Source organism: Cajanus cajan, chromosome 9 (genome assembly GCF_000230855.2).
Source record: "Cajanus cajan strain Asha chromosome 9, NIPB_CcT2T_4, whole genome shotgun sequence".
NCBI classification, from domain to species: Eukaryota; Viridiplantae; Streptophyta; class Magnoliopsida; order Fabales; family Fabaceae; genus Cajanus; species Cajanus cajan.
The window spans coordinates 52009618-52033701 of record NC_138525.1 but is presented as its reverse complement, the minus strand read 5'-3'; the positions used below and the strand labels follow the sequence as shown (position 1 = coordinate 52033701).

The 24084-nt window shown below is 42.5% G+C and overlaps 2 protein-coding genes across 2 annotated transcripts; both read left to right on the top strand.

Annotated features, from left to right (window-relative positions):
* Positions 1–2488: 2488 nt before the first annotated feature.
* LOC145952166 (uncharacterized) lies at positions 2489–6238 on the top strand. Its single transcript, XM_083064392.1, has one exon. The coding sequence runs from the start codon at positions 2489–2491 to the stop codon at positions 6236–6238; it is 3750 nt and encodes a 1249-aa protein (XP_082920518.1).
* A 13936-nt stretch (positions 6239–20174) lies between these two features.
* Positions 20175–23786, top strand: LOC109817427 (uncharacterized). Its single transcript, XM_020382664.2, has one exon. It carries the CDS (start codon positions 20175–20177, stop codon positions 23784–23786), a length of 3612 nt encoding a protein of 1203 aa, XP_020238253.2.
* Positions 23787–24084: the final 298 nt, after the last annotated feature.

The following is a 24084-nucleotide window of genomic DNA, read 5'->3' as shown; positions in this document are numbered from 1 at the left end:
CATATGTTTATTTTTTTTTAACCATGGTATAACTAAAAATCACATAATATGCATTTAACAATCACTAATCTTCGTCAAGAATTATGAATATACACAAGATAAGTATTATCTTCTCAATATATTGCTTTATTAATTCACAAGTTACTCAATCCAAAAATTAGTATAGTGTGAATTTTAGTGTTGCTTTGTATTGATTTTCAAAAATAAAATTGTTTAAAGTTGATAAATTTTATTAGGTCCTTAATTTTAATTTTCTTATTTATATTAAAATAAGAAAATTAATGCAATGATGACATACCTATTTGGAACAATTTTGAAAACAACCGGTAGTTATTAAATTTTAAATAAAAATTAGTTTCATAGTATTTGAAGTATGAGTTGAACCAATCTCATTATAATCATATTTATCAAATTAGACAACATGCAACAACAAGAAGCCTTAAGATCATCAATTCTTCTCTAAGACATACAAGAACATCTAAAACATAAGAATTCAACTTCTTAATCCAACGACCAACCAACAAATTGGACAAGATAACCAAAAATCAACACACACAACTCAACAAAAGTCAATTTGCAAGTTTCCTTTATCTCGATTCTCCAAGAAAAGAGGAAGAAGAGAGAAAAAAAATGCCAAAGAACATGGTCCTCCAAAACTTCCTTCAGAGCTCGCACGACAACTTTACTCCTGATGCTCAGCTCTGAAGTTTCAAATCACAACTCAACAATACAAACTAAGCTCCTAGGAAATATCTGAGCAATCCGTGAAGTCAAAAGGAAGAATGGTTTCGTTTGACTTTAGAGTCTCTCTATAATTTGTCTCCAAATTTCTTAAGAAAATGAACTTGTGACGTTCAAATCTTAAGAAAATCTTATATACATTCCTCTAAATTTGGTCAACAATAACATCAACTTAAAACAATCCCTAAACAACGAACTCATAAGAATTCATAAATCTTTAGAAATTTAAAACATAAAACAACATATTAACCATTATTAAATAAAATAAAATAATTAAATAAATAATAATTGAAAACAGTGTTACAAGTGTACTATTTATAAAAAATAAAAAAAAAAGTCTTAAATTAGGTGTTATATTAAATTTTTAATGTAGTATTAACTACTTCTTTTTCATTTATACTTTTAATAATATTATTTAGAAATGTTATTGTATTGCATTGTTTCTAGAAAAGAAAAATAATTATAAACTCAATTTTGTAAAATTATTTTTCTCTTTCATTAATTTATTAGTTTTTCTTAGCCTATATAAAATAATATAGGACACCACTTATTATAAGACTGAGGGGTAATAAAATTATGTGTCTACTTTTTATAAATTATGTTTATATTTTAATACTTATATATATATAAGGAGTTCTAACATATTATTTCACCTAGAACTCAAAATGTGAGGATGACCCTACTTGGATGAATCTTGTTCACCATCGCCTTTAATTAGGAAAAATGGAGAAGCATCATGTGGATATCATAACATTTCAAAGTTGTGAATATCATAAAGTTTCATTGTAAATATTTCAAGTTGATGGATATTATAACGTTTCAAGTTCATGAATATCATGAAATTTTATTAAACTATTTCATAAAATTTCAAGTTGAGTGAATTTTAATGAATTAGTGCAAGGAATGATTCTAAAGTATGGAATGTGTGTTACTATTATTAAACAAAGACTAGTTTAAAAGTTATTATTATTAACTTTGAATTATCAAAATGAATTTTAATGAATTAGTATAAGGAACTGTACCGTCTCGGTCATAGACCGATACATATTCTCGGCCTAGGTCCGATGCCGTTAAGATGAACACTCGGTTTAGCCTCCACGCTTCACAGGCTCAAGGCTGGAAGGCAAGTGTACCGTCTCGGTCATGGGCCGATCTGATCTCCTTAACGGTGATAGGACGTCAACAGCCCTATACTCGGAAATTACCCGACTTGTTAACCAGGCCCTAAAACCTCTCGCCTTATGGGCACTCGGAAATAAGGTGACCATGATCTCCTACTCGGTATTAACCCGATTTAGGGTTCAGTAAAAGCCTATTCGGTCATAGCCCGACTAGGCTTAGCGAGCTCGATTCCTCTTGCCTACCAGGGAACCACTCGGCACTTATCTCGTCGGATTTTCGGTATAGACCCTGTCGGTCGGACCCCGACTGAACTCGTTCCCGTTGATCTCGCATCATCGTGATAAGAACGGTTAGGGAAATCCCGTGATCCTCGGGGTCTAAGAGGCCCACGAACAACGCACCATAAAGCCTGAAACCCTAGAGTTGAGACGGCAGAACACACTTTTGAATGCTCTGGCTTTGAGGCACAACCTAGGAAAAAACCCTAGTCCACCCCTTGGCCGGAACATTTTGGCGCCCACCGTGGGGCTACGGTGAAACTCTTCCTACGCCCCAAGTCATACAGAAAGACCTACACTTTACCATGGCGAAAGGCGGCAACAACAACAACTCGCAACCCCCTACCATGGAGGAGATGATGGCCATGATCAATGGTTTAAGGGAGGACAATGCACGATCCAGGGAGAGAGAGGAGGCCATTCAACGCAAAAATGAGGAGATAAGGAGAAGAGCCGACGAGCTGCAGGCCAGAGTAGCGGCTAGTACTAGGACTGTTGAGGAGGACGTCATGTTGGAGGTCCCTAGGGACTTTCGACCATTTTCGGAGGCCATAGAGGCCGAGGTGATCCCTAGGGATCATCAGATACCGCAGATCGAGCCTTTCGATGGAACGCAAGATCCCAGTCAGCACTTGACAGACTTCCGGGCTCAAATGTTAATCTGTGGAGGGAGCATGGAAGTCCATTGCAAGTTGTTCATGGGCACTCTCAAGAAGGCGGCGCTCGACTGGTTTAGCGGTCTCCCGGATAGGGCGATCACCGATTTTGATGTTTTCAGCCGGCTCTTCATGGCGCAATTCGCTGCTAACAAAAAGAAGCCGCCGATCACATCGGATTTGTTCGACCTCAAACAGCAACGCGAGGAATCTCTGAAAGATTTCCTGCAAAGATTTAATGAGGTCACTTTGAGGATAACATCATTGGACGAGAAGATGGCGGTTATCGCATTCCAGAAAGGTCTGAGGTCTGGGGCTTTCGACATTGCACTCGAAAGAGCGAACTGTCAAACGATGTCGGAGGTAAGGGCTTTTGCTTTGAGCCACATCAAGACGGAGGAAAACCAGATTGTTAAAAGGGCGGCTGAGAACCGAGAAGCAGGAGGCAGCAATAAAGAGGGAAACAAACATCTCCGTCCTCGGTCAGACTGGAATAAGCGGGGCGGCCGGTACAGTGCGAAGGAGGGCAATTACCGACAGGCCGATCATGGAGGTCGGTCAAGAGGCGAGTGGATGCGGGGCGATGAAGAAGAGAAGTTCACTCCACTCACTGTTCCCAGGAGACAGATACTCCACAATGTTAATAGTGCCTCGTTGTTTGAGTTCCCAGCGGTGACGGAGCGTCAGTTGGGCCCTTTCAAAACCGCGTGGTGTGAGTTTCACAGGACTCACGGGCACACAACTGAAAATTGTTTCGTCCTGGGAAGGCAGATAGAACGGTTGATCAAGGAGGGACGACTGAAGGAGTTCGTAGCGAAAAAGCAGGAGGGAAGCTCGTCGGATAGGCGAACCAGGCGTACTCAAGACGACGCCGGGAGGGATAGGCGTAAAGAGAGAACTCCTCCCGGAGGCGTGCCAGCAAAACCGTCGGAAGCCCATCAGCAACCAATCCATGGGGATTTCAACACTGTAGCGGGGGGCTTCGCGGGTGGGGGAATTACCTCTTCTGCACGAAAAAGGTACACTCGGTCAGTGCTCACCTTATCGGAGTTCCGGCGACCTACTCAGCCAGTGATTTCGTTCTCGGACTCAGATTATGAGGGAGTGGCCCCTCATGAGGACGACCCCGTCGTCGTATCGGCGATTGTCATGGGGTACAACGTGAAGCGTGTATTGATTGACCAGGGAAGCTCCGCTGACATTTTATTTTGGGAAACTTTCGAGGGGATGAAGATACCTAACGAACGACTAATCCCTTATGCAGGAACTTTAGTGGGTTTTGCAGGAGACCAGGTCATTGCAAGGGGATATGCCGACCTGGAAACAACCTTTGGCCAGGGCGCTCAGATGAAGACGGTGGTTGTTCGGTATCTGGTGGTCAACACGCAGTCATCCTATAGTATATTGATCGGCAGGCCGACCCTGAACAAGCTAGGAGCGGTGGTGTCTACTTCCCACCTGAAGGTGAAGTATCCGTTGCCGAATGGTACTGTGGGCACTCTCCGAGTGGACCAGGAGGCGGCTCGGAAATGCTATGGCGACAGTTTGAAAGCACGAAGACGACTGTATACGGCACAGGTGGAGCAGGAGGTCCACTCCATCGACCTAGACCCCAGAGTGAGCCATTTTGATCGCCGACCAGCCCCTGCGGAAGACATCAAGGAGGTGACGTTGATGGAGGGAAAGAAGGTGAAGGTTGGTACATCCCTCAGTCAGGAGGATTCCGAGAAATTGGTTGAAGTGTTAAGGGCGAACGTGTCAGCATTCGCGTGGCACGTCAGAGATATGCCAGGAGTGGACCCCGATTTCATGTGCCACAAGCTAGCCATCGATCCACGCGCAAAACCCGTCATCCAAAAGAGGAGGAAGTTTGGTGAGGACAAGCGCAAAGCCATTGCTGAAGAAACCGACAAGTTGCTAACAGCAGGATTCGTCCGAGAAATACAATACCCGACTTGGCTTGCAAATGTTGTGATGGTACGAAAAAGCAGCGGAAAATGGAGAATGTGCACAGATTTCACCGATCTAAACAAGGCGTGCCCGAAGGATTCATACCCCCTACCGAATATAGACTGCCTTGTCGATGGTGCGTCGGGATACGAGTTGCTAAGTTTTATGGATGCGTATTCTGGTTACAATCAGATTCGAATGCACACAGCCGACGAGGATAAAACCGCGTTCATTGCTGACCAGGCCAACTATTGCTATAAGGTAATGCCTTTTGGATTGAAAAATGCAGGGGCAACGTATCAACGTCTAATGGACAAAGTGCTGGTGGATCAGTTGGGTAAGAACGTGGAGGCCTACGTGGACGACATGGTGGTAAAGTCAATGAGTTTGGACCGGCATATAGACGACCTGAGGGAATTGTTCGATACCATAGGAAAATACCAGCTTAAGTTGAACCTTGAGAAATGTTCCTTTGGAGTCCAAGCGGGAAAATTCCTGGGTTTTTTGCTAACTCATCGCGGCATCGAGGCAAATCCTGACAAATGCTCGGCGATCATTAACATGAGGAGTCCTTCCACGATAAAGGAGGTGCAGCAGTTCACGGGAAGGATGGCTTCCTTATCACGTTTCCTTTCCAAGTCAGCCGATAAGGCGTTGCCGCTTTTCCAATGCTTAAAGAAGAACGACCGATTTGTCTGGGCAAACGAATGTGAGGAAGCCTTCTTAGAACTCAAAAGGTCGCTAGCATCGCCGCCGATACTGATGAAGCCGAAACTGAATCTTCCGTTGTTGGTTTACATATCGGCATCCGACCGAGCAGTCAGTGCAGTGTTGGTCCAAGAGCAGGAAGGCACCCAGGTACCGGTATACTTCGTGAGTCGAGTCCTACAAGGAGCAGAAACGAGGTATCAAAAGATTGAGAAATTGGCACTTGCGATATTGGTGACTGCGCGGAAGTTAAGGCACTACTTCCAGAGCTATGAAGTGATTGTGCGTACGGACCATCCGATTAGACAAGTGCTACAGAAGCCAGACCTAGCGGGAAGAATGATGAAGTGGTCTATAGAACTATCGGAGCATTCAATTAAGTATGAGCCGAGAGGAGCAATCAAAGCTCAAGCGCTAGCCGATTTTGTGATGGAGCTGACCGCGCCCGCCGATGAGGGAGAGGTCGGAGAAATGCAGTGGATCTTGTCAGTAGATGGGGCATCAAATCTCAGGGGAAGTGGAGCAGGAATCGTCTTGGAAGGACCGGGAGGAATTTTGTTGGAGCAGTCGCTGCGTTTTGAATTCCGAGCAAGTAACAATCAGGCCGAGTATGAGGCATTGTTGGCTGGTATGGCATTGGCAAAGGAAATAGGGGCGACAATTTTGTCAGCACGAAGCGACTCTCAATTGATCACGGGGCAAGTAGCAGGCACTTTCCAAGCGAAGGACCCTCAACTGGCTAAGTACCTGGAAAAAGTTAAGTTTCTATCGGAGAATTTCTGAGAGTTCACGCTTAACCACGTTCCCCGAGAGCAGAACTCGAGAGCCGATCTCCTTTCCAAGCTGGCTAGCACGAAGAAGCCGGGAGCCACTCGATCGGTCATCCAGGAAACCTTAGCACAACCCAGTATTAATGAGCCTCAGGGGAGTGTTCTTTTCGTCCAAGAAGAGCTCGATTCGTGGATGGGACCGTACATTGCATACCTAACTCGGGGAGAATTGCCAGAGGATAAGAAAGAGGCTTCGCTGATACAGAGGGAGTCGGCCAGGTTCGTGGTCATTAACGAAAGACTGTACCGAAGAGGATTCAGCTCTCCCCTGTTAAAGTGTTTGACTATGTCGCAAGCACAACGGGTGATGGACGAGATACATGGTGGAATGTGTGGGAGTCACATTGGAGGACGAGCATTGGTGTACAAAGTGGCGAGGGCAGGCTACTTCTGGCCGAGTCTGAGAAATGACTGTGTCAACTGGGTTCAGAAATGTGATGGATGTCAAAGGCACGCAACCTTGCGTCACTCCCCGGCTGAACGACTTCACTCAATTCTGTCTCCCTGGCCATTCAACAAATGGGGCATCGACATCCTCGGTCCGTTCCCGATAGCCGTGAGACAGTTAAAATTCTTGATAGTGGCCGTGGACTATTTCAGCAAGTGGATCGAAGCGGAGCCGGTAGCGACCATTTCAGCAGAGAAGGTAAAGACGTTCTTGTGGAAAAATGTTGTATGCAGATACGGTGTTCCTCAGGTGCTGGTATCGGATAACGGAACGCAATTTGCAAGTTCGAAAGTCCGCGAGTTCTGCCGGGGGATTGGAATCCGAATGACGTTCACCTTTGTTGAGCATCCCCAATCTAATGGTCAGGCGGAGTCGGCTAACAAGATAATTCTAGCAGGGCTAAAAAAGCGTGTCCAAGACTCAGGCGCTTCTTGGGCGGACGAGCTTCCCCGGGTACTATGGTCGTACCACACAACAGTGCATTCCTCGACCCAGGATACCCCTTTCAACTTAGTGTACGGGACGAACGCCATGATACCGATCGAAGTTGCGGAACCTTCGATACGTACTACGGCCTTTTCGGAAGAAGAATCCGACCAGGGAAGGCGAGTTGATTTGGACCTGATTGCTGAGACAAGAGAAAAAGCAAGGATAAATCAAGTGGCAGCCCATAGAAGAGCAGCTTTCAAGTACAACACGAAGGTTGTTCCGAGAGAGTTTGTGGTGGGAGATCTCGTTTTGAAGCGCGCTCAGGCGGCGCAAATGAGGAACAAGCTGTCAGCTAAGTGGGTCGGTCCTTACAAAGTTGATGATGTTGTCGGCAAAGGAGCGTACCGACTGAGGACCTTGGACGGAGGAATAATACCGAGGACGTGGAACGCGGCGAATTTACGTTTTTATTATAGCTGATCTCTTTGTATTGGGTGCACTCTTTTCCTAACTCAGTATTTTGTCCCCGTAAAAATGTGAGGGGTTTTTGCTGAGAAGGTTTTTAACGAGGCACCACATCTCAATCCTTAATAAATATGTCTTCTCACTCATCATTTTCATGACTTTTAACATTTGATATTGTGAAGATAAAACTCGTGATTGTCGGCAAAAGTCCGGCTGGGCGAGTATAAATAACTCGAAGAAACTCGTGATTGTCGGCGAAAGTCCGGCAGGGCGAGTATAAACAACTCCTAAAACTCGTGATTGTCGGCGAAAGTCCGGCTGGGCGAGTATAAATAACTCTTAAAACTCGTGATTGCACTACAAGAATTTCGCGGATTAGCGAGGGAATTTAGCGAGGGATATAAATCCAAGCTATTTCCTCGCTAATTAGCGAGGGACTAGCGAGGAATACAGTTCCTCTCTAATCCCTCGCTAATTAGCGAGGAAATAGCTTGGTTTTATATCCCTCGCTAAATTCCCTCGCTAAATAGGATCATTTTGCGACCAACCTTCATCTCCTCGCAAATCTGTCGCTAAAACTAGTGCTTATTTAGCGAGGAACTTACGCCCTCGCAAATCCCTCGCCAATCCCTCGCCAAATTATGAGTCAAATTATAAAATGAATTTTTTCATCTAGCGAGGGGATTTTCTTGTCGCAAATCCCTCGCTAATGATAGCCCTCGCAAAGGCCTCGCAAATCCGTCGCAAATTAGCGAGGGAAAAGGTTTTTCGCTAATCCCTCGCAAATAAGAGATTTCGTTGCTAATAAAATTTGAAATTCAAATATTTGTAAAATTTCTTGAAATAGTATAATTTCAAATTCTCCCAAAAAAGTAAGTATTTGAAATTCCTCATATTTTTTTCTTTTTATTTTACTTATATATATTTTATCTTATTTGTTATCTCTTCATTTTTTTTAATTATTGAATATTTGAAAATATTTTTACAATTATTAAATATTATCTAATATTAATTTTAAAAATTATTAAATATTATCTAACATTATCTATTAAATAAAATTATTGATTAAAAAATAAAGTATACAAATTTTTAGACTTAATTTATTGAATAAGAAATTCAATATATAACGTAGTTACATTCATTAAATAACTCTTTTAAGAGTTACTTTTGATGTAACTGAATTTTCACTCATATATATTTTTTAAAACACACACACACACACACACACATATATATATATATATATATATATATATATATATATATATATATCATCATAAATTTTAAATATAATTTATATGTTTACAATATGAATTTAGTCCGTATATGTTTTGTTTTCTTAATTATGATAATTTAAAATATTTTTTTTATTTTGATTTATATATGAATTTAGTCTCTGTAAGTTCATGTTTTCTCAATTTTAGTTCTTTAAATTTTTATCCTTATAAATATGCATTTTTCAAATTTTAGTTCTTTAAATATATATTATAATTTTCTTTCACTTTAGTTCATGTAACTTCGTACTAACAACTAAAAATTAGAAAGAAAAAATATAAACTTATATTGACTAAACTTTGAAAAAAAATATTATAAAGATTGAAATTGAGAAAGGATAATCCTATAAGGATTAAAAATAATTTTAAAAAATTGTAAGAATCAACATTAAAAAACTCTAAATTAATATTTAGCTTATATTTTATATATAATATTTAAAAAATTAAAGTAAGCATAAATTATATATATATATATATATATTAATCAATTTTATCAAGATATTTTTTAATTATCATATTATATATAAAGGAAGTTTTTTTTTTCTAAACACGTATCACGATTTTTTCGAAAACATTTTTGCTCAACATATTTTTTTTACTCTATCTTTTTTAATTAATTTAATTTAATTTACATTTTCTCCATAACTCTCTCTCTCTCTATATATATATATATATGTGTGTGTGTGTTTCTTTTCAATAAATATAATTTTACTTTCTTCTCTCTTGCCACATTAGTATGCTATAATACTTTTCGTTTGTATAAGTTTTTTGTTCCAAATATTATTATATTTTTATACAATTGTAATTTTAGTACATTTATATCATATATAAATAAATCTTAAATAAAATTTTTATTATAATGTTGTTAAAAGAAATACTACTTTTTAAAGTATTTATCTTACTACTAATGCATTTTCTATAACTAATAAATATTAATGAGTTTCTTTGGTAAATTTCATTACTTACAATTTGTACTGTAATTTTTTTACAGGAGGCACAAGAGAATCGTCCTGTTTCTTATCGTGAAGTGTATAACAAAGTTCACAAAAAAAATGATGGTGAATTTGTCTCAACTAGGGCAAAGAAATTTATTGTATGTTATTTTATATTTTAAGATTGATTATGTACTTTTTTAATCTCTTACTATTTCACTTATTTTTTTTATTTATTATTTGTAGGAAACATATGAAGAATCAATGACACAAAAATATGGAGAAGACACTTCATCTCATCCTGTAATTGATTCTGATCTTTGGTTAAAAGCTGCAGGTGAAAACAAGAAGAAAAGAGTGCATGGCATGGGACATAGCTTGGATCTTGGAACTAGTAGCTCTACCCAAGCTTCATCTCCAGAGGTTGCAGGTTCCTCTGCAAATCTTACACCTATGACAGAAGAACGGGTCACTGCAGTTATAAATAATGCATTGGCTTCTTTTTTGCAAACACAAATACCAGAGATGATGAGGCAAATAATTCAAGCAGTTCAACCATCAACAACACCATCAACCAACCAACATAGGGAGGATCAAGGACGAGATGATGATTTTACTAGCTTAGGTTGATTAGTATTTAGGATGACTTGTTATTTGGCTTTTCTTTTTGTAAGACATTAATTAGTTTATGTTTCTTTAAGATATAGTATGCACAAGTTGGATTTTGTAAGACATTTAACAATTTGGTTTTGTAAGAGATATTGTTATATGCAACTTTTATTTTAAATCATGTCGAATTAAAAAAAAATTATGTAGTTGATTTAGATTTATTTAAAATATCAAATTAAGTGACATATTTACAGGGATACATGAGAGAATAATGTAATTAGGAAAGCGAGATATTAGCGAGGGATTCGCGAGGAAACTCAAAAGATATGTTGTGAAGGTTTCGCGAGGGATTAGCGTGGTATTCGCGAGGGAACTCAATCCATATGCTTTGATGGATTTGCGTGGGATTAGCGAAGGATATGCGAGGGACATATTTGCGAGGGTTTAGCGAGGGGTTCGCGAGGGAACTCAATCCATATGCTTTGATGGATTTGCATGGGATTAGCGAAGGATTTGCGAGGGACATATTTGCGAGGGTTTCGCGAGGGATTTGCGAGGGACATATTTGCGAGGGTTTGACGGGGGATTCGCGAGGGAACTCAATCCATATGCTTTGATGGATTTGCGAGGGTTTAGCGAGGGATTTGCGAGGGACATATTTGCGAAGGTTTAGCGAGGGATTTGCGAGGGACATATTTGCGAAGGGTTAGCGAGGGATTTGCGAGGACATATTTGCGAGGGTTTAGCGAGGGATTTGCGAGGACATATTAAATACAATTAGCGAGGGAATTTAGGTTCTACATTTGCGAGGCGACAGTGAAGAATTAGCGGCACAAATTTGCGACGGACTAGCGAAGCTAGTTGCGAGGGAAAAGCGAAGGAATGTAGCGAGGGAATTGCGAGAGATATACATCCGTCGCTAATTAGCGACTTGAATTTAGCGAGGGAATGATCTCTCGCAAATCCCTCGCTAATCCCTCGCCATTATGTTTAGCGAGGGATTTGCGAGGGATTTGCGAGGGATCTTTCCCTCTCTAATCCGCGAAATTCTTGTAGTGTTGTCGGCGAAAGTCCGGCTGGGCGAGTATAAACAACTCTTAAAACTCGTGATTGTCGGCGAAAGTCCGGCTGGGCGAGTATAAATAACTCTTAAAACTCGTGATTGTCGGCGAAAGTCCGGCTGGGCGAGTATAAACAACTCTTAAAACTCGTGATTGTCGGCGAAAGTCCGGCTGGGCGAGTATAAACAACTCCTAAAACTCGTGATTGTCGGCGATGGTCTGGCTGGGCGAGTATAAATAACTCATAAAACTCGTGATTGTCGGCGAAAGTCCGGCTAGGCGAGTATAAACAACTCTTAAAACTCGTGATTGTCGGCGGAAGTCCGGCTGGGCGAGTATAAACAACTCGAAGACCAAACAAAGTGATGTTCTTAACAAGTCGGAAAATGAACGATTCCCATATTAAACGACGACTCTAACAAGGTGATGTTCTCAACAAGTTGGAATTTGACCGACTGACTCCATGAGGTTTCATTTACATGGAACAATTGCATTACTTATTGTAGTCGGTAAATTCCCGACTGGATCCACGAGGCTTCATTATTAACTTAGAAATTTTTTCTAATAGTTGCTTGAGTCGGAATATAACCGATTTGTACTCATAAAGTCTCATGTTTAACTTAGAAATTTTTCTGTTATGTGGGTCGGAATTTAAACGACTCAAAACTTCGTTATTAACTTAGAAATTTTTTCTAAGTGTTGCTAGAGTCGGAGTTTAAACTGATTGTACTAGGTGTTGCTTAAGTGGGTATTTGGCCGACCATTTTGTTAAGATTCATTTTAACTTGGACAAGTTTTTCAATTATTATGAATCGGCCCACGACTGACTCCACGAGGTTTCATTTTAGAAAAATTTCCTTACTTATAGCATCGGGAATTGACCGACTTACTCCTCGAGGTTTCATTTACATGGAACAATTGCATTACTTATTGTAGTCGGTAAATTCCCGACTGGATCCACGAGGCTTCATTATTAACTTAGAAATTTTTTCTAATAGTTGCTTGAGTCGGAATATAACCGATTTGTACTCATAAAGTCTCATGTTTAACTTAGAAATTTTTCTAAGCGTTATGTGGGTCGGAATTTAAACGACTCAAAACTTCGTTATTAACTTAGAAATTTTTTCTAAGTGTTGCTAGAGTCGGAGTTTAAACCGCTTGTACTAGGTGTCGTTTAAGTGGGTATTTGGCCGACCATTTTGTTAAGATTCATTTTGACTTGGACAAGTTTTTCAATTATTATGAATCGGCCTTGGGCCGACCGCGTGGCCAAGTTTCATTTAAACAAAAATTTCCACGTTATTTCAAGTCGGCATTTGGCTAACCTTTAAGCTAAGCTCCCTTAGAAATTTTCCACTTCATTTGGAGTCGGCATTTTGGCCACTATTCAAATCAGAAATTACGCACATGGAAAATCTAATTTTCATTGCCTTTGGAACAATGTCTATTATTTAACTGAAGTTTGGGTTTTAGAAAATTTTCAAGTTAATTCCAATCGGATTAGGAACGATCACTTTTGATTTTAAACTTAGAAAGCTCGGAGTTTGGACGAATACGCTTGAAAAATGTCCATTTAACTTGGAAATTTTCTAGTTCAATTTTAAACTCAGAATTTTGCTGAATACGCTTGGAAAATATTCTTTTAACTTAGAACATTTTACATACCACTCAAGCACTCGGAATTTGAATGAAGACATATTGGCCCAACTTAGAACATTTTATAGTCGTTAAGACACAAGAAAAGTATCACACATCCAAAACATCAAAATTCAATACAAAGAAAACCTAGAATATTAGAGGCACGCATAAGTTTCTACGAAAAAGGGCTAATGTAAAGCAGGTTCAATCATCTTCTGGGGGATCCATTAGTTCCCCATCCACAATTTCCTTGAAGTAGCCGAGCCCACTAAGGTCTATGTCGGCATGGAGAAACTTCACTTGACTTGTGGCGGCATCAAAACCTTCAACGAACTTCTTCAGAGAGTCCATCTTGGCCGCTTGAAGGTCGTTCTGAAGCTTCTCCACTTCAACTTTCATCATGGACAAATCACTCTCGAAGACGCTAGCAGCATCAGTCGACTTATCCCGAGACAGGCGCGCCTCGTCCAACTCTTTCTCCAACACCACTTTCTCGGCAGCCCAAGCTTTCTTCTCTTCCTCAAAAGCACGACGACCTTCCAGCAGTTTGTCTCGTTCGTTGGATATCCACTTGAGGTCGGCCCTGCTTTTACTCAAGCTGTCCTCCAGGGAAGAGAGTTTTTTCCCCTGCACCTTGGAGTCCCTCACTAGCCCCCGAATTTTGTCTTCATTGACGAGTGAGAGAACCGAAAGACGGTTGGTTAGGGACTCAATTCCCTTTGCAATTGAGAAAGCACTCATCTTTTCTAAGTCTCTGCGGTCTCCCTCAAGCAGATCCGTTCCGCGAATATGGGCGCTGTGATTAAACTTTTCATCCCAGAAAGAGGCCACGCCACTACGCTCGTGACCATGATCCACTGGATCCCAATTTTCGCCGAGGCAAGCACTAATAGTCCTTTCAACGGATTGGACCTCGGTATCGCCCTTATCAATCTCGGTGGCTACCACTGTCTCCAGGTTCACCACCGACACGGACTTCTCGCCCTCGCGCCGACGCTTGTGTGAGGATTCGCCAACACCCCTCGCCGCAGTCACAGGTTTTTCAGTATCCACAACCTTCTCGGTCGCCGATTCCCCGACCCTAGCAACTTGGGAAGCTTGTTGCTGTTTCCAGAGCTTGGCCAATTCCCGATTGCTCATACTCGTCATCCTATCTGCACGAGGACCAAGTAAACATTATGTTATAACGAAAAATAAAGCATCACAAAGAAACAATAAGGTACAAAAGGGGCGATCGGCGAGAAACCGATTACCTATATATATTCTCAATTCATGGGGCCTACTTTCTAAATCTAAGAGTTTGGCGGTGTTGAAAACCGTTTTCAATTCCTCAAGTTTCCTAACATCCTCTTGGTCCTTCTCAGGAACCTTGTCAGGACTTAACCCACCACAGGGCTTAGTTTTCTCGTTCCAATACAAGGGATACCCTTTAAGTAAGCCCTCGTTGCCAGGCGTACAACGAACTCGGAAATAGGATTTCTTGAAGTCCTTATAGGACGACTAAAAAAGTGTTAAAATTCCCCGACCCGTTACCCCATGGACAGATACCCAGCCACTGCGTTTATTGATACGACTTTCAAAAAAGTAAAAAAACTTTTCTACAGTCGGGATTAGCCCGAGACCCCCACACAAAACCTCAAAAGCTCGGATGAACGCCCAACTATTAGGGTGTAATTGAGTAGGTGCCACATTCAAGGCGCTCAGGACCCCTTTTTGGAAATCGGAAAGTGGCCACCTAACCCTAAGCTTAGAAATTAGAGTCGTATAGCAAAACGTAAAAGGCTTAATGCCGTCACCCTTAATACACACAGGCTCCCCATCCACACAAGGCTCACAAACAAGCACATTATCACCCTCAATACATACCACATGCTCCCTACAAAAACTGTCCATTTCAGCCCACGAATTCATTAAAGATGAGCAACGAAGCACATCATCCTTAACCCACTTATACGCGTCTCCATAACTTATAGCCTCCATGGTATAAACAAACTTGAACTACAAGGGGGAACTAAAAGGTTCTCTATAATCAAGAAAGGCCAAAGGGGGATTAGATAGGCGTACCTAAAGACACAAAAACGACCCTTTCTCACTCAACAAATGTCACCAACACGCCGTACACCACCGCGCACCACCGTAGTTCTCAAATGGAGCAGAGGTCCTCACCGGAGAAGAGAACGCAGGTAGAAAGAAAGGCCGCAGGTAGAAAGAAAGGCAAAGGAATGACAAAAAAGGGAGGCTACCCTATTTATAAGAGTCCAAAGGTCGCGTGTGGAGTTGGGAAACCCAAGGGTCGCGGCGCGTGTATTATAAGAGTCCAAAGGTCGCGCGTGGAGTTGGGAAACCCAAGGGTCGCAGCGCGTGTGGAACATTACAACCCTTAACCCAAGGGACAAAAAAAAAGGGGGGGGGTGCATACCATTAACTTTAGCAACACGTTTGGCCACGTGGCACAGTCATTATTCGCACCCCTGCAACGCCGATTTTGCAATAAATACATGTCCTTTTTCGAGTAAGGTGAATAGACACCCCCTTTCAGGTTTTGGGAAATTGCGGTCTCACGTGACGAGTTGGAGTATCGCAGTGTACCGCCCAGGTCGCTATCCGACCTGGTTTTCCACTCGGCAAATACACAACCAGGTTGCCAGGCCTTAAGCCCTTTCGCCTTATAGGCTCAGGGCTGGAAGGCAAGTGTACCGTCTCGGTCGTGGGCCGATCTGATATTCTCGGACCATGACCGATGTCGTTAAGAGGTATACTCGATTTAGCCTTATCGCCTTACAGTCTCAAGGCTGGAAGGCAAGTGTACCGTCTCGGTCATAGACCGATACATATTCTCGGCCTAGGTCCGATGCCGTTAAGATGAACACTCGGTTTAGCCTCCACGCCTCACAGGCTCAAGGCTGGAAGGCAAGTGTACCGTCTCGGTCGTGGGCCGATCTGATATTCTCGGACCATGACCAATGTCGTTAAGAGGTATACTCGATTTAGCCTTATCGCCTTACAGTCTCAAGGCTGGAAGGCAAGTGTACCGTCTCGGTCATAGACCGATACATATTCTCGGCCTAGGTCCGATGCCGTTAAGATGAACACTCGGTTTAGCCTCCACGCCTCACAGGCTCAAGGCTGGAAGGCAAGTGTACCGTCTCGGTCATGGGCCGATCTGATCTCCTTAACGGTGATAGGACGTCAACAGCCCTATACTCGGAAATTACCCGACTTGTTAACCAGGCCCTAAAACCTCTCGCCTTATGGGCACTCGGAAATAAGGTGACCATGATCTCCTACTCGGTATTAACCCGATTTAGGGTTCAGTAAAAGCCTATTCGGTCATAGCCCGACTAGGCTTAGCGAGCTCGATTCCTCTTGCCTACCAGGGAACCACTCGGCACTTATCTCGTCGGATTTTCGGTATAGACCCTGTCGGTCGGACCCCGACTGAACTCGTTCCCGTTGATCTCGCATCATCGTGATAAGAACGGTTAGGGAAATCCCGTGATCCTCGGGGTCTAAGAGGCCCACGAACAACGCACCATAAAGCCTGAAACCCTATAGTTGAGACGGCAGAACACACTTTTGAATGCTCTGGCTTTGAGACACGACCTAGGAAAAAACCCTAGTCCACCCCTTGGCCGGAACAGGAACAAATTAAAAATTTCAAACATTTTTAAAAAATACCATTTAAATAAAATTCTTCAATATTATCCATGTGACATGACATGCTACATAGGACATAACTGTTGAATATTAACTCCATTAATAACATCAATTAACAATCATCCACTTCGGGACTAACGTGAACAATAGAAGCAATTTTACAACTTTTATAAATTTTTTTTCCTAATTTATCGTATTTCAAAGACTAAGTAATAATCGCCTCACACTTTCAAAGACTAAAGTTTAACCAAATCCTTATCGTAAATAAGCACAATATTTATTCTCATATAATTAAATTCAATTTAAAATCTCCATCCTTAATAGATCGGGATTAAGTGATTAACCACATGCACGTATGACGTATATATAATAACTTATGCATTTATTTAAATATTAGTTTTTAATTTTAAATTAATAACTATAAATTTTTCACGTTATTCTCTTACACAAAACTTCATTTCACTTGGATTTCATGTAACATCAATTTTTTACTTGAAATCGTGAAAGGGGGAGAAATTTTGTTTTTGGCTTGGGTGTTACTTACAGAGATATCATTATTGATAAATCTAACAAACATGTCTAATCATCGTTTATTTATTTGTTCTCTTATTCTTCCCTTTTACAAATCAATATAACTACCCTCCACTTTAATTTTTATGACGGCAGAATTGTTTGGGCAACAAACATTTATGTTTCTTAATCATGGTCATTAATTTTTTGTTCTTTTCAAATTGTCATTTAATTCCTGCTCACCAACAAGGACAAAGGTAGTTCCACCCAATAAGTTATTTCCAGCCACAAAGCAGACAGTAAAATCACAAGTTAATTCAATAGATATCTAGTGCAAGTTTTAATTTATTTATTTTATATTTAAAATAATTCATTAATAAAATTTGTGGACAAAGTTCCAAAAACTAAGCTGATGTAAATATTGATTCCATTTATACATCTTACAATTTATTATTTTAAAAATATAGTTGAATATGGATTAAATGTCATAATAAATAAATAAGATTTTAAAGGCAGAATGTTGAGGAGTGTTTTGGCTTTAACTCTTGTACGGTGTATGTCGCTTTTAGGGGTGAAAATGGGTAGTTTTTATTTAGTTAAAAATATTATATTTTAAGTGTTTAAAAAGTCTATTTATATAAAATAAATAAATATTTTATTATATATATATATATATATATATATATATATATAATTGATTTATAAATATAATTCATGTTGTATTCTAAAACTAAGAATTAATAACTAATATGTATTTATAAGACATGATTCTTGTTGATCAATTATGTCAAATTATCTTTTATAATTTATGTGTAATGAACTTCTAAATCTCACCTATTAGGTGAGATTTTAAATAATTAACTATCAACGGCTAATAAATTACATTCTCTCAAATCATTTCCTAAGACTAACAAACTACATCCCCTCAAATCATTTCCTAAGAAAATCTCAAGATATTATAGATGAATATATTCTACCTTTTCCTAATTGATATAAGAGAATCTTTTTATTAAGTGGAAATTTATAAACTTATTTAAAGATAAATTTATAAGCTTGTTTAATGATAAATTTATAAATTTCCATTATATTTAAAAATCTTACTGCAAAACATGTTATCATGATATCCAAAATAACCAATGTAAAAAAGACTTTCTTGAAATAGTATCTAGAGCTCAACAATAATCTTTTACAAGCTTCAATTTTAATGTGATATTATTATTATTGGGTGTATGTCAAAATGACATTATGAATTAGTCTTAATCAATAATTTCTTCCTACTATTTGGCTTTTGTTCAATTATTGGACAAAATTAATAATAAAGAAAGGTTTATATATAATATTATAGATATTGATGTTTTTCTCTTTAATCAAAATTAAAGTTTGTTAAAAAAAATTAAAATTAAAGTTTTATTTCAATAATATATATATATATATAATTTAAAAAAATATATTAATGTTACTATGTATTGCTAATGTAAAACTCAAGTTTTCATTAAAGAACGACACTAACTAACATTGTAAAATTGTATTAATTAGTTAGTTTTATTCGATTAACCATGTACCGTATGAGGCTGAATGGTCCGAACACCCGACCACGTAATCGAGTGGTCCGAACACATTCACCCAAACCCGAATGAACCGAAGCCCGAACATGCCGACTACCCATAAAAGAGGACAAGTCGGTATGTTCGGCTCAGACACCAATCTTCGCTAGGATGATTATGGAGAGATTAATTTGCATAATATCTCGGTTTAACCCCCTAATTATCCGGGGCCCAGTCCCTAATCACGGCCTAACAAGAAACACTATAAATAGACCCCCTGTGAGGTACGTATCTAACTTTCAACTACCACATTTATTACGCCGAGCACTTACTTGAGCGTTGGAGTGTCTTTGCAGGCACACCCCCCTCACATCGGACTACCCGGATAGGAACGAGAAGACCGAGACCCAGGATCAGACTCGCTACAACAAGGATAAGTGAAGTGTGTATCCTAACACAGGAACATTTGGCGCCCACCGTGGGGCCGAAGAGACGTTTCAGCACCTTTTAAACTCTACGACTGAGACCGAGATATGGTAATTACGTGCAAGGGACAATCAACAACGACTCAACCAATCCCTAACCCCGAAAGTAACCCCGTCATGACCAACCAAGAACGATACCCGTACGGAATGCCCCAGACCCAACCGGAGCCGGTGGTGCGACAGGTCCGGCCGGATACCGGTCAAGCCCAACCCGACCTCCAAGACGACCTGCGCGCATTGCGCGAGGAAATGGCGGCCATTCGAAGGCAAAGGGAGGCTGATGCCCGGGAACTAGCCGAACTACGACGACAAAACGCCGAGCTCCGAAACCTGAATCAAACTTATGTGTCGTCTACTCCTACACCCGCGGAAGAGTCAGCCTATCATGCCCCAACCGACCAGATCACCCGAACACCGGTTACTTCCCTGATAGACAATAAGGCCGACACCACCGTCCATTCCCTGAGGCATCCTTTTTCCAGGAGAATAATGGAGACGACCTTACTGGACCATTGGAAGAGCCTACCAATAGAGAAGTACGATGGGTCTACCGACCCTGAAGAGCACTTGAATGTTTTTCTAACACAAGCAACTCTCTCTACTCAAGACGACTCCGCACTATGCCGAATATTCCCCACGTCGCTGAAAAGAAAAGCCTTGAGCTGGTTCACGAGGTTACCGAGCACGTCCATCGACTCGTTCAACGAATTGTCATCCCAATTCTGTCTCCAATTCGCGACGAGCAAGCCGTATAGAACGACCTCGTTGGCCCTGGCGGGAGTTCGTCAGGAGAAAAAAAAGAGTCTAAGTTTCATGGACTGATTCAACAAGATAGCCATGGAGATCAGCGATCTAAACCCCGCAGTGGCGTTGGACCGACTGAGCACTGCCCTCAGGCCGGGGCCTTTCGTGAATAGCTTGTGCAAAAAACCACTGGTTGATATGAACGACCTTAGACGACGAGCCGAGAAGTACATGCAAATGGAGGAACTAGCGGAAACCCGAAATCAGGCTAGAGCCGAAGAAGGTTTTGGCCGAAAGGAATCCGGCCGAGAGCCGATGAAAAAGACCCATACCGAACAAATTAATGTTCGCCCCCCGAGAGGACCACGCTACACTGCGTACACTCCACTGAATGCAAGTAGGGCCAAGGTGATGGAACAAGCCCTCACCTCCGAAATCTTGGTAATGCCGAAAAGGGCAAACACCCCCCCGAGGGCCGACAAAGCTAAGACTTGTAGGTTCCACCGAAACAGAGGGCACTCGACAGAAGAGTGCTCGGCCCTAAAGGACAAGATTGAGGACCTAGTGAAGCAAGGTCATCTCGGGAGTTTTGTCACCCCTCAAAGCCATCAATCGAGAGGGAGAGACTACCACGCTCGGGAAGTGGCACCCCCAAAGGACCGACGCCGCCGATCCCGGTCTGACGAAAGGAGAGACTATTCTAGGCATTCCCGAGAAGACAATGACCGACCAAAGAAAATTATCAACACAATAGTTGGAGGCTTCGCCGGGGGAGGTTCTACATCTTCGGCACGAAGGAGACACCTACGAGCTGTACGATCGGTGAACAATGTAAATCAGCCGAGAACACCGAAGATGCCGCCGATCACGTTCTCGGATCGAGACTTCCGTGGCGTCGACCCCATTCAGGACGATCCCATGGTGATTTCTGTTGAGGTTCATAATTGCATTGTGAAGAAGACCCTGATCGACCAGGGAAGCTCCGCCGATATCTCGTATTGGAACACCTTCATGCAATTGGGAATCCCAGAGGAGAGCTTAGAACTGTACCACGAGTCATTGGTAGGATTCTCGGGCGAGAGAGTCATGACGAGAGGGTGCATTGATCTGTACACACGCTTCGGCTTCGACCAAAAGTATGCCCGAGAGATCAAAATTCGCTACATTGTGGTACACGCGAGCACGTCCTACAACATCCTACTAGGCCGACCCTCGATCAACGCCCTGGGGGCCATTATCTCAACCCCTCACCTATGCATGAAGTTTCCATCAAGGGATGGTCAGGTAATTACTATTCATGCCGATCAGAAGACGGCGAGAGAGTGCTACCTCTCGAGCCTGAAGGTGAAACCTATTGCCGACCCCCCAACGTCCGCGAGAGGTGTACATGTCGTCAGGCAGGCAATGACGGAGGACATAGACCTCGATCCCCGGCTAGGTGAAGAGGAGCGGATTGAGCCAGCTAAAGACCTCATTCCTTTTCAACTAGGCCGAACGCCGGAACAGACCACCAACATTGGAACTCAACTGAGCGAGGCCGACGTAAACCGAGTCAAGTGTGTAGTCCGGGATAACCGAGACCTTTTTGCATGGACGGCGTCAGACATGCCGGGCATAGATCCAAAGTTTTTATGTCACCGACTGGCCGTATGCCGAGATGCCCGACCTGTCGCTCAAAAGAAGCGAAAAATGGGTGATGAGAAGAGGAGAGCCGCCAATGCCGAGGTACAAAAACTCCTACAAGCAGGGTTCATCCGAGAAGTCACCTACACCACCTGGCTAGCCAACGTGGTGTTGGTCAAAAAATTGAATGGCAAGTGGAGAATGTGCACCGACTACACCGACCTCAATAAAGCCTGCCCGAAGGATGCTTACCCACTCCCTTGCATCGACCGGCTCGTCGACGGCGCATCTGGACATGCTGTGTTTAGTTTCCTGGACGCTTACTCTGGCTACAACCAAATAAAGATGCATCCTGTCGATGAAGAAAAAACGGCGTTCATCACCGAGAGCGCCAATTTTTGCTACCGAGTCATGTCGTTTGGACTGAAAAACGCTGGGGCGACATACCAAAGGCTGATGGACAAAGTGTTCCAGGATCAGATTGGCCGAAACATCGAAATTTATGTGGATGACATGGTAGTCAAGTCCAACTCTCTCACCGACCACATAGCGGACTTAGCCGAAATCTTCGGGGAACTCCGAAAGCACAACATGAGGCTCAACCCCGAGAAATGTACCTTCGGGGTCAAGGGAGGCAAATTTTTGGGGTTCATGTTATCGGCGAGAGGCATAGAAGCAAACCGAGACAAGTGTCAGGCCGTATTAGACATGCGAAGTCCGAGTAACCTCAAGGAATTACAACGACTTTCAGGAAGATTGGTAGCCCTGTCCCGATTCCTCTCCCGCCTGGCCGACAAAATCAGCCCCATGACGAAGCTCCTGCGAAAGGCTTCGGCCTTTTTATGGGACGAGGCCTGTGAAGAAACCTTCACAGCCCTGAGAACAACATTGGCGACGCCGCCAATCCTAACGAGGCCTAATCCTTCAAACCCGCTCCTGGTATACTTGGCGGTGTCTGACGAAGCGATCAGCTCGGTCCTGGTGCAAGAAAAAGAAGGAACCCAAGCCCCAATATACTTTGTCAGCCGACTCTTGCAAGATGCCGAGACCCGGTACCAACTGATTGAAAAAGTTGCACTCTGCCTGGTACACGCCTCTAGGCGGCTAAGGCATTATTTCCAAAGCCACCGGGTAGTTGTGTACCCCGATTGCCCGATCTCGAAGGTCCTAGGCAAGCCCGAACTCGCTGGGAGGATGATGGCTTGGTCAGTGGAACTGTCACAGTTTGACATCACCTTCAAGCTGAGAGGGCCGATCAAAGCCCAATGCTTGGCAGACTTCGTTAATGAACTCCACCCGCACGGCCACTTCGAAGAGCATTGGTGGACCCTCCACGTAGACGGTTCCTCGAATGGCCAGGGGAGTGGGGCCGGTGTGATCTTAGAAGGACCAAAAGGGATGACCTTAGAACAGTCTTTGCGTTTCAAGTTTAAAGCTTCGAACAATCAGGCAGAGTATGAAGCTCTACTGGCCGGTTTGAGGTTGGCCGAGGATATGGGCGCATCAAAAATCAGATGCCGGACGGACTCCAAAGTGGTGGCAGAGCAAGTGGGTGGTAACTTCCAAGTGAAAGACCACAACATGATGAAATACTACCATGCCTATCAAAGATTGAAGGCAAACTTCCAAGAGGTGTCGGTCGAACACATCCCACGCGAGAACAACACCCGAGCCGACCAGTTGGCTAGGCTAGCCGCAACCAAAAAGCCAGGTCATTTGAGAACCATCATCCAACAGGAGATCGACCACCCTAGTGTCGAGACAGAAATGATAGCAAGTGTCAATGTCGGCAGCACCGACCCCAACGACCTCCCAGACTGGCGAACCGAAATCACATCGTTCCTCATCAACGGAATCACACCGGACGACCCGGCCGAGGCCAAACGGTTGAGAACTCAAGCCAGTAGATATGTCGTCATAGCCGGGCAACTGTACAAACGTGGCTTCTCTACCCCTCTGCTAAAGTGCCTTGACCCCCATGAAGCCGATTATGTGATGAGGGAGGTGCACGAGAGGATCTGCGGCATGCACTCAGGGGCAAGGACGATTGTCTCCAAACTCTTACGGGCCGGATACTATTGACCGACTATAAACACCGACTGCGCAACATTTGTGAAGAAGTGTCTACCGTGTCAGAAGCATGGGAACCTGATCCACCAGCCGGCCAAGCAATTACATTGTATCCCCCCCGCGTGGCCGTTCGCTACCTGGGGAGCCGACATACTCGGACCCTTTCCGATCGCCAAGGGGCAATGCAAGTTCCTCATTGTCGCTGTGGATTTGTTTACTAAGTGGATTGAAGCCGAGCCCTTGGCATGCATCTCCGCTCTCCAAGTCTAAAAGTTCTTATGGAGAAATGTCATCACTCGTTTTGGCGTCC

Bases quoted from the DNA above. Each gene is read 5' to 3' on its own strand.
- LOC145952166 (XM_083064392.1), top strand. From the start codon at position 2,489: ATGGAGGAGATGATGGCCATGATCAATGGTTTAAGGGAGGACAATGCA.
- LOC109817427 (XM_020382664.2), top strand. From the start codon at position 20,175: ATGGAGATCAGCGATCTAAACCCCGCAGTGGCGTTGGACCGACTGAGC.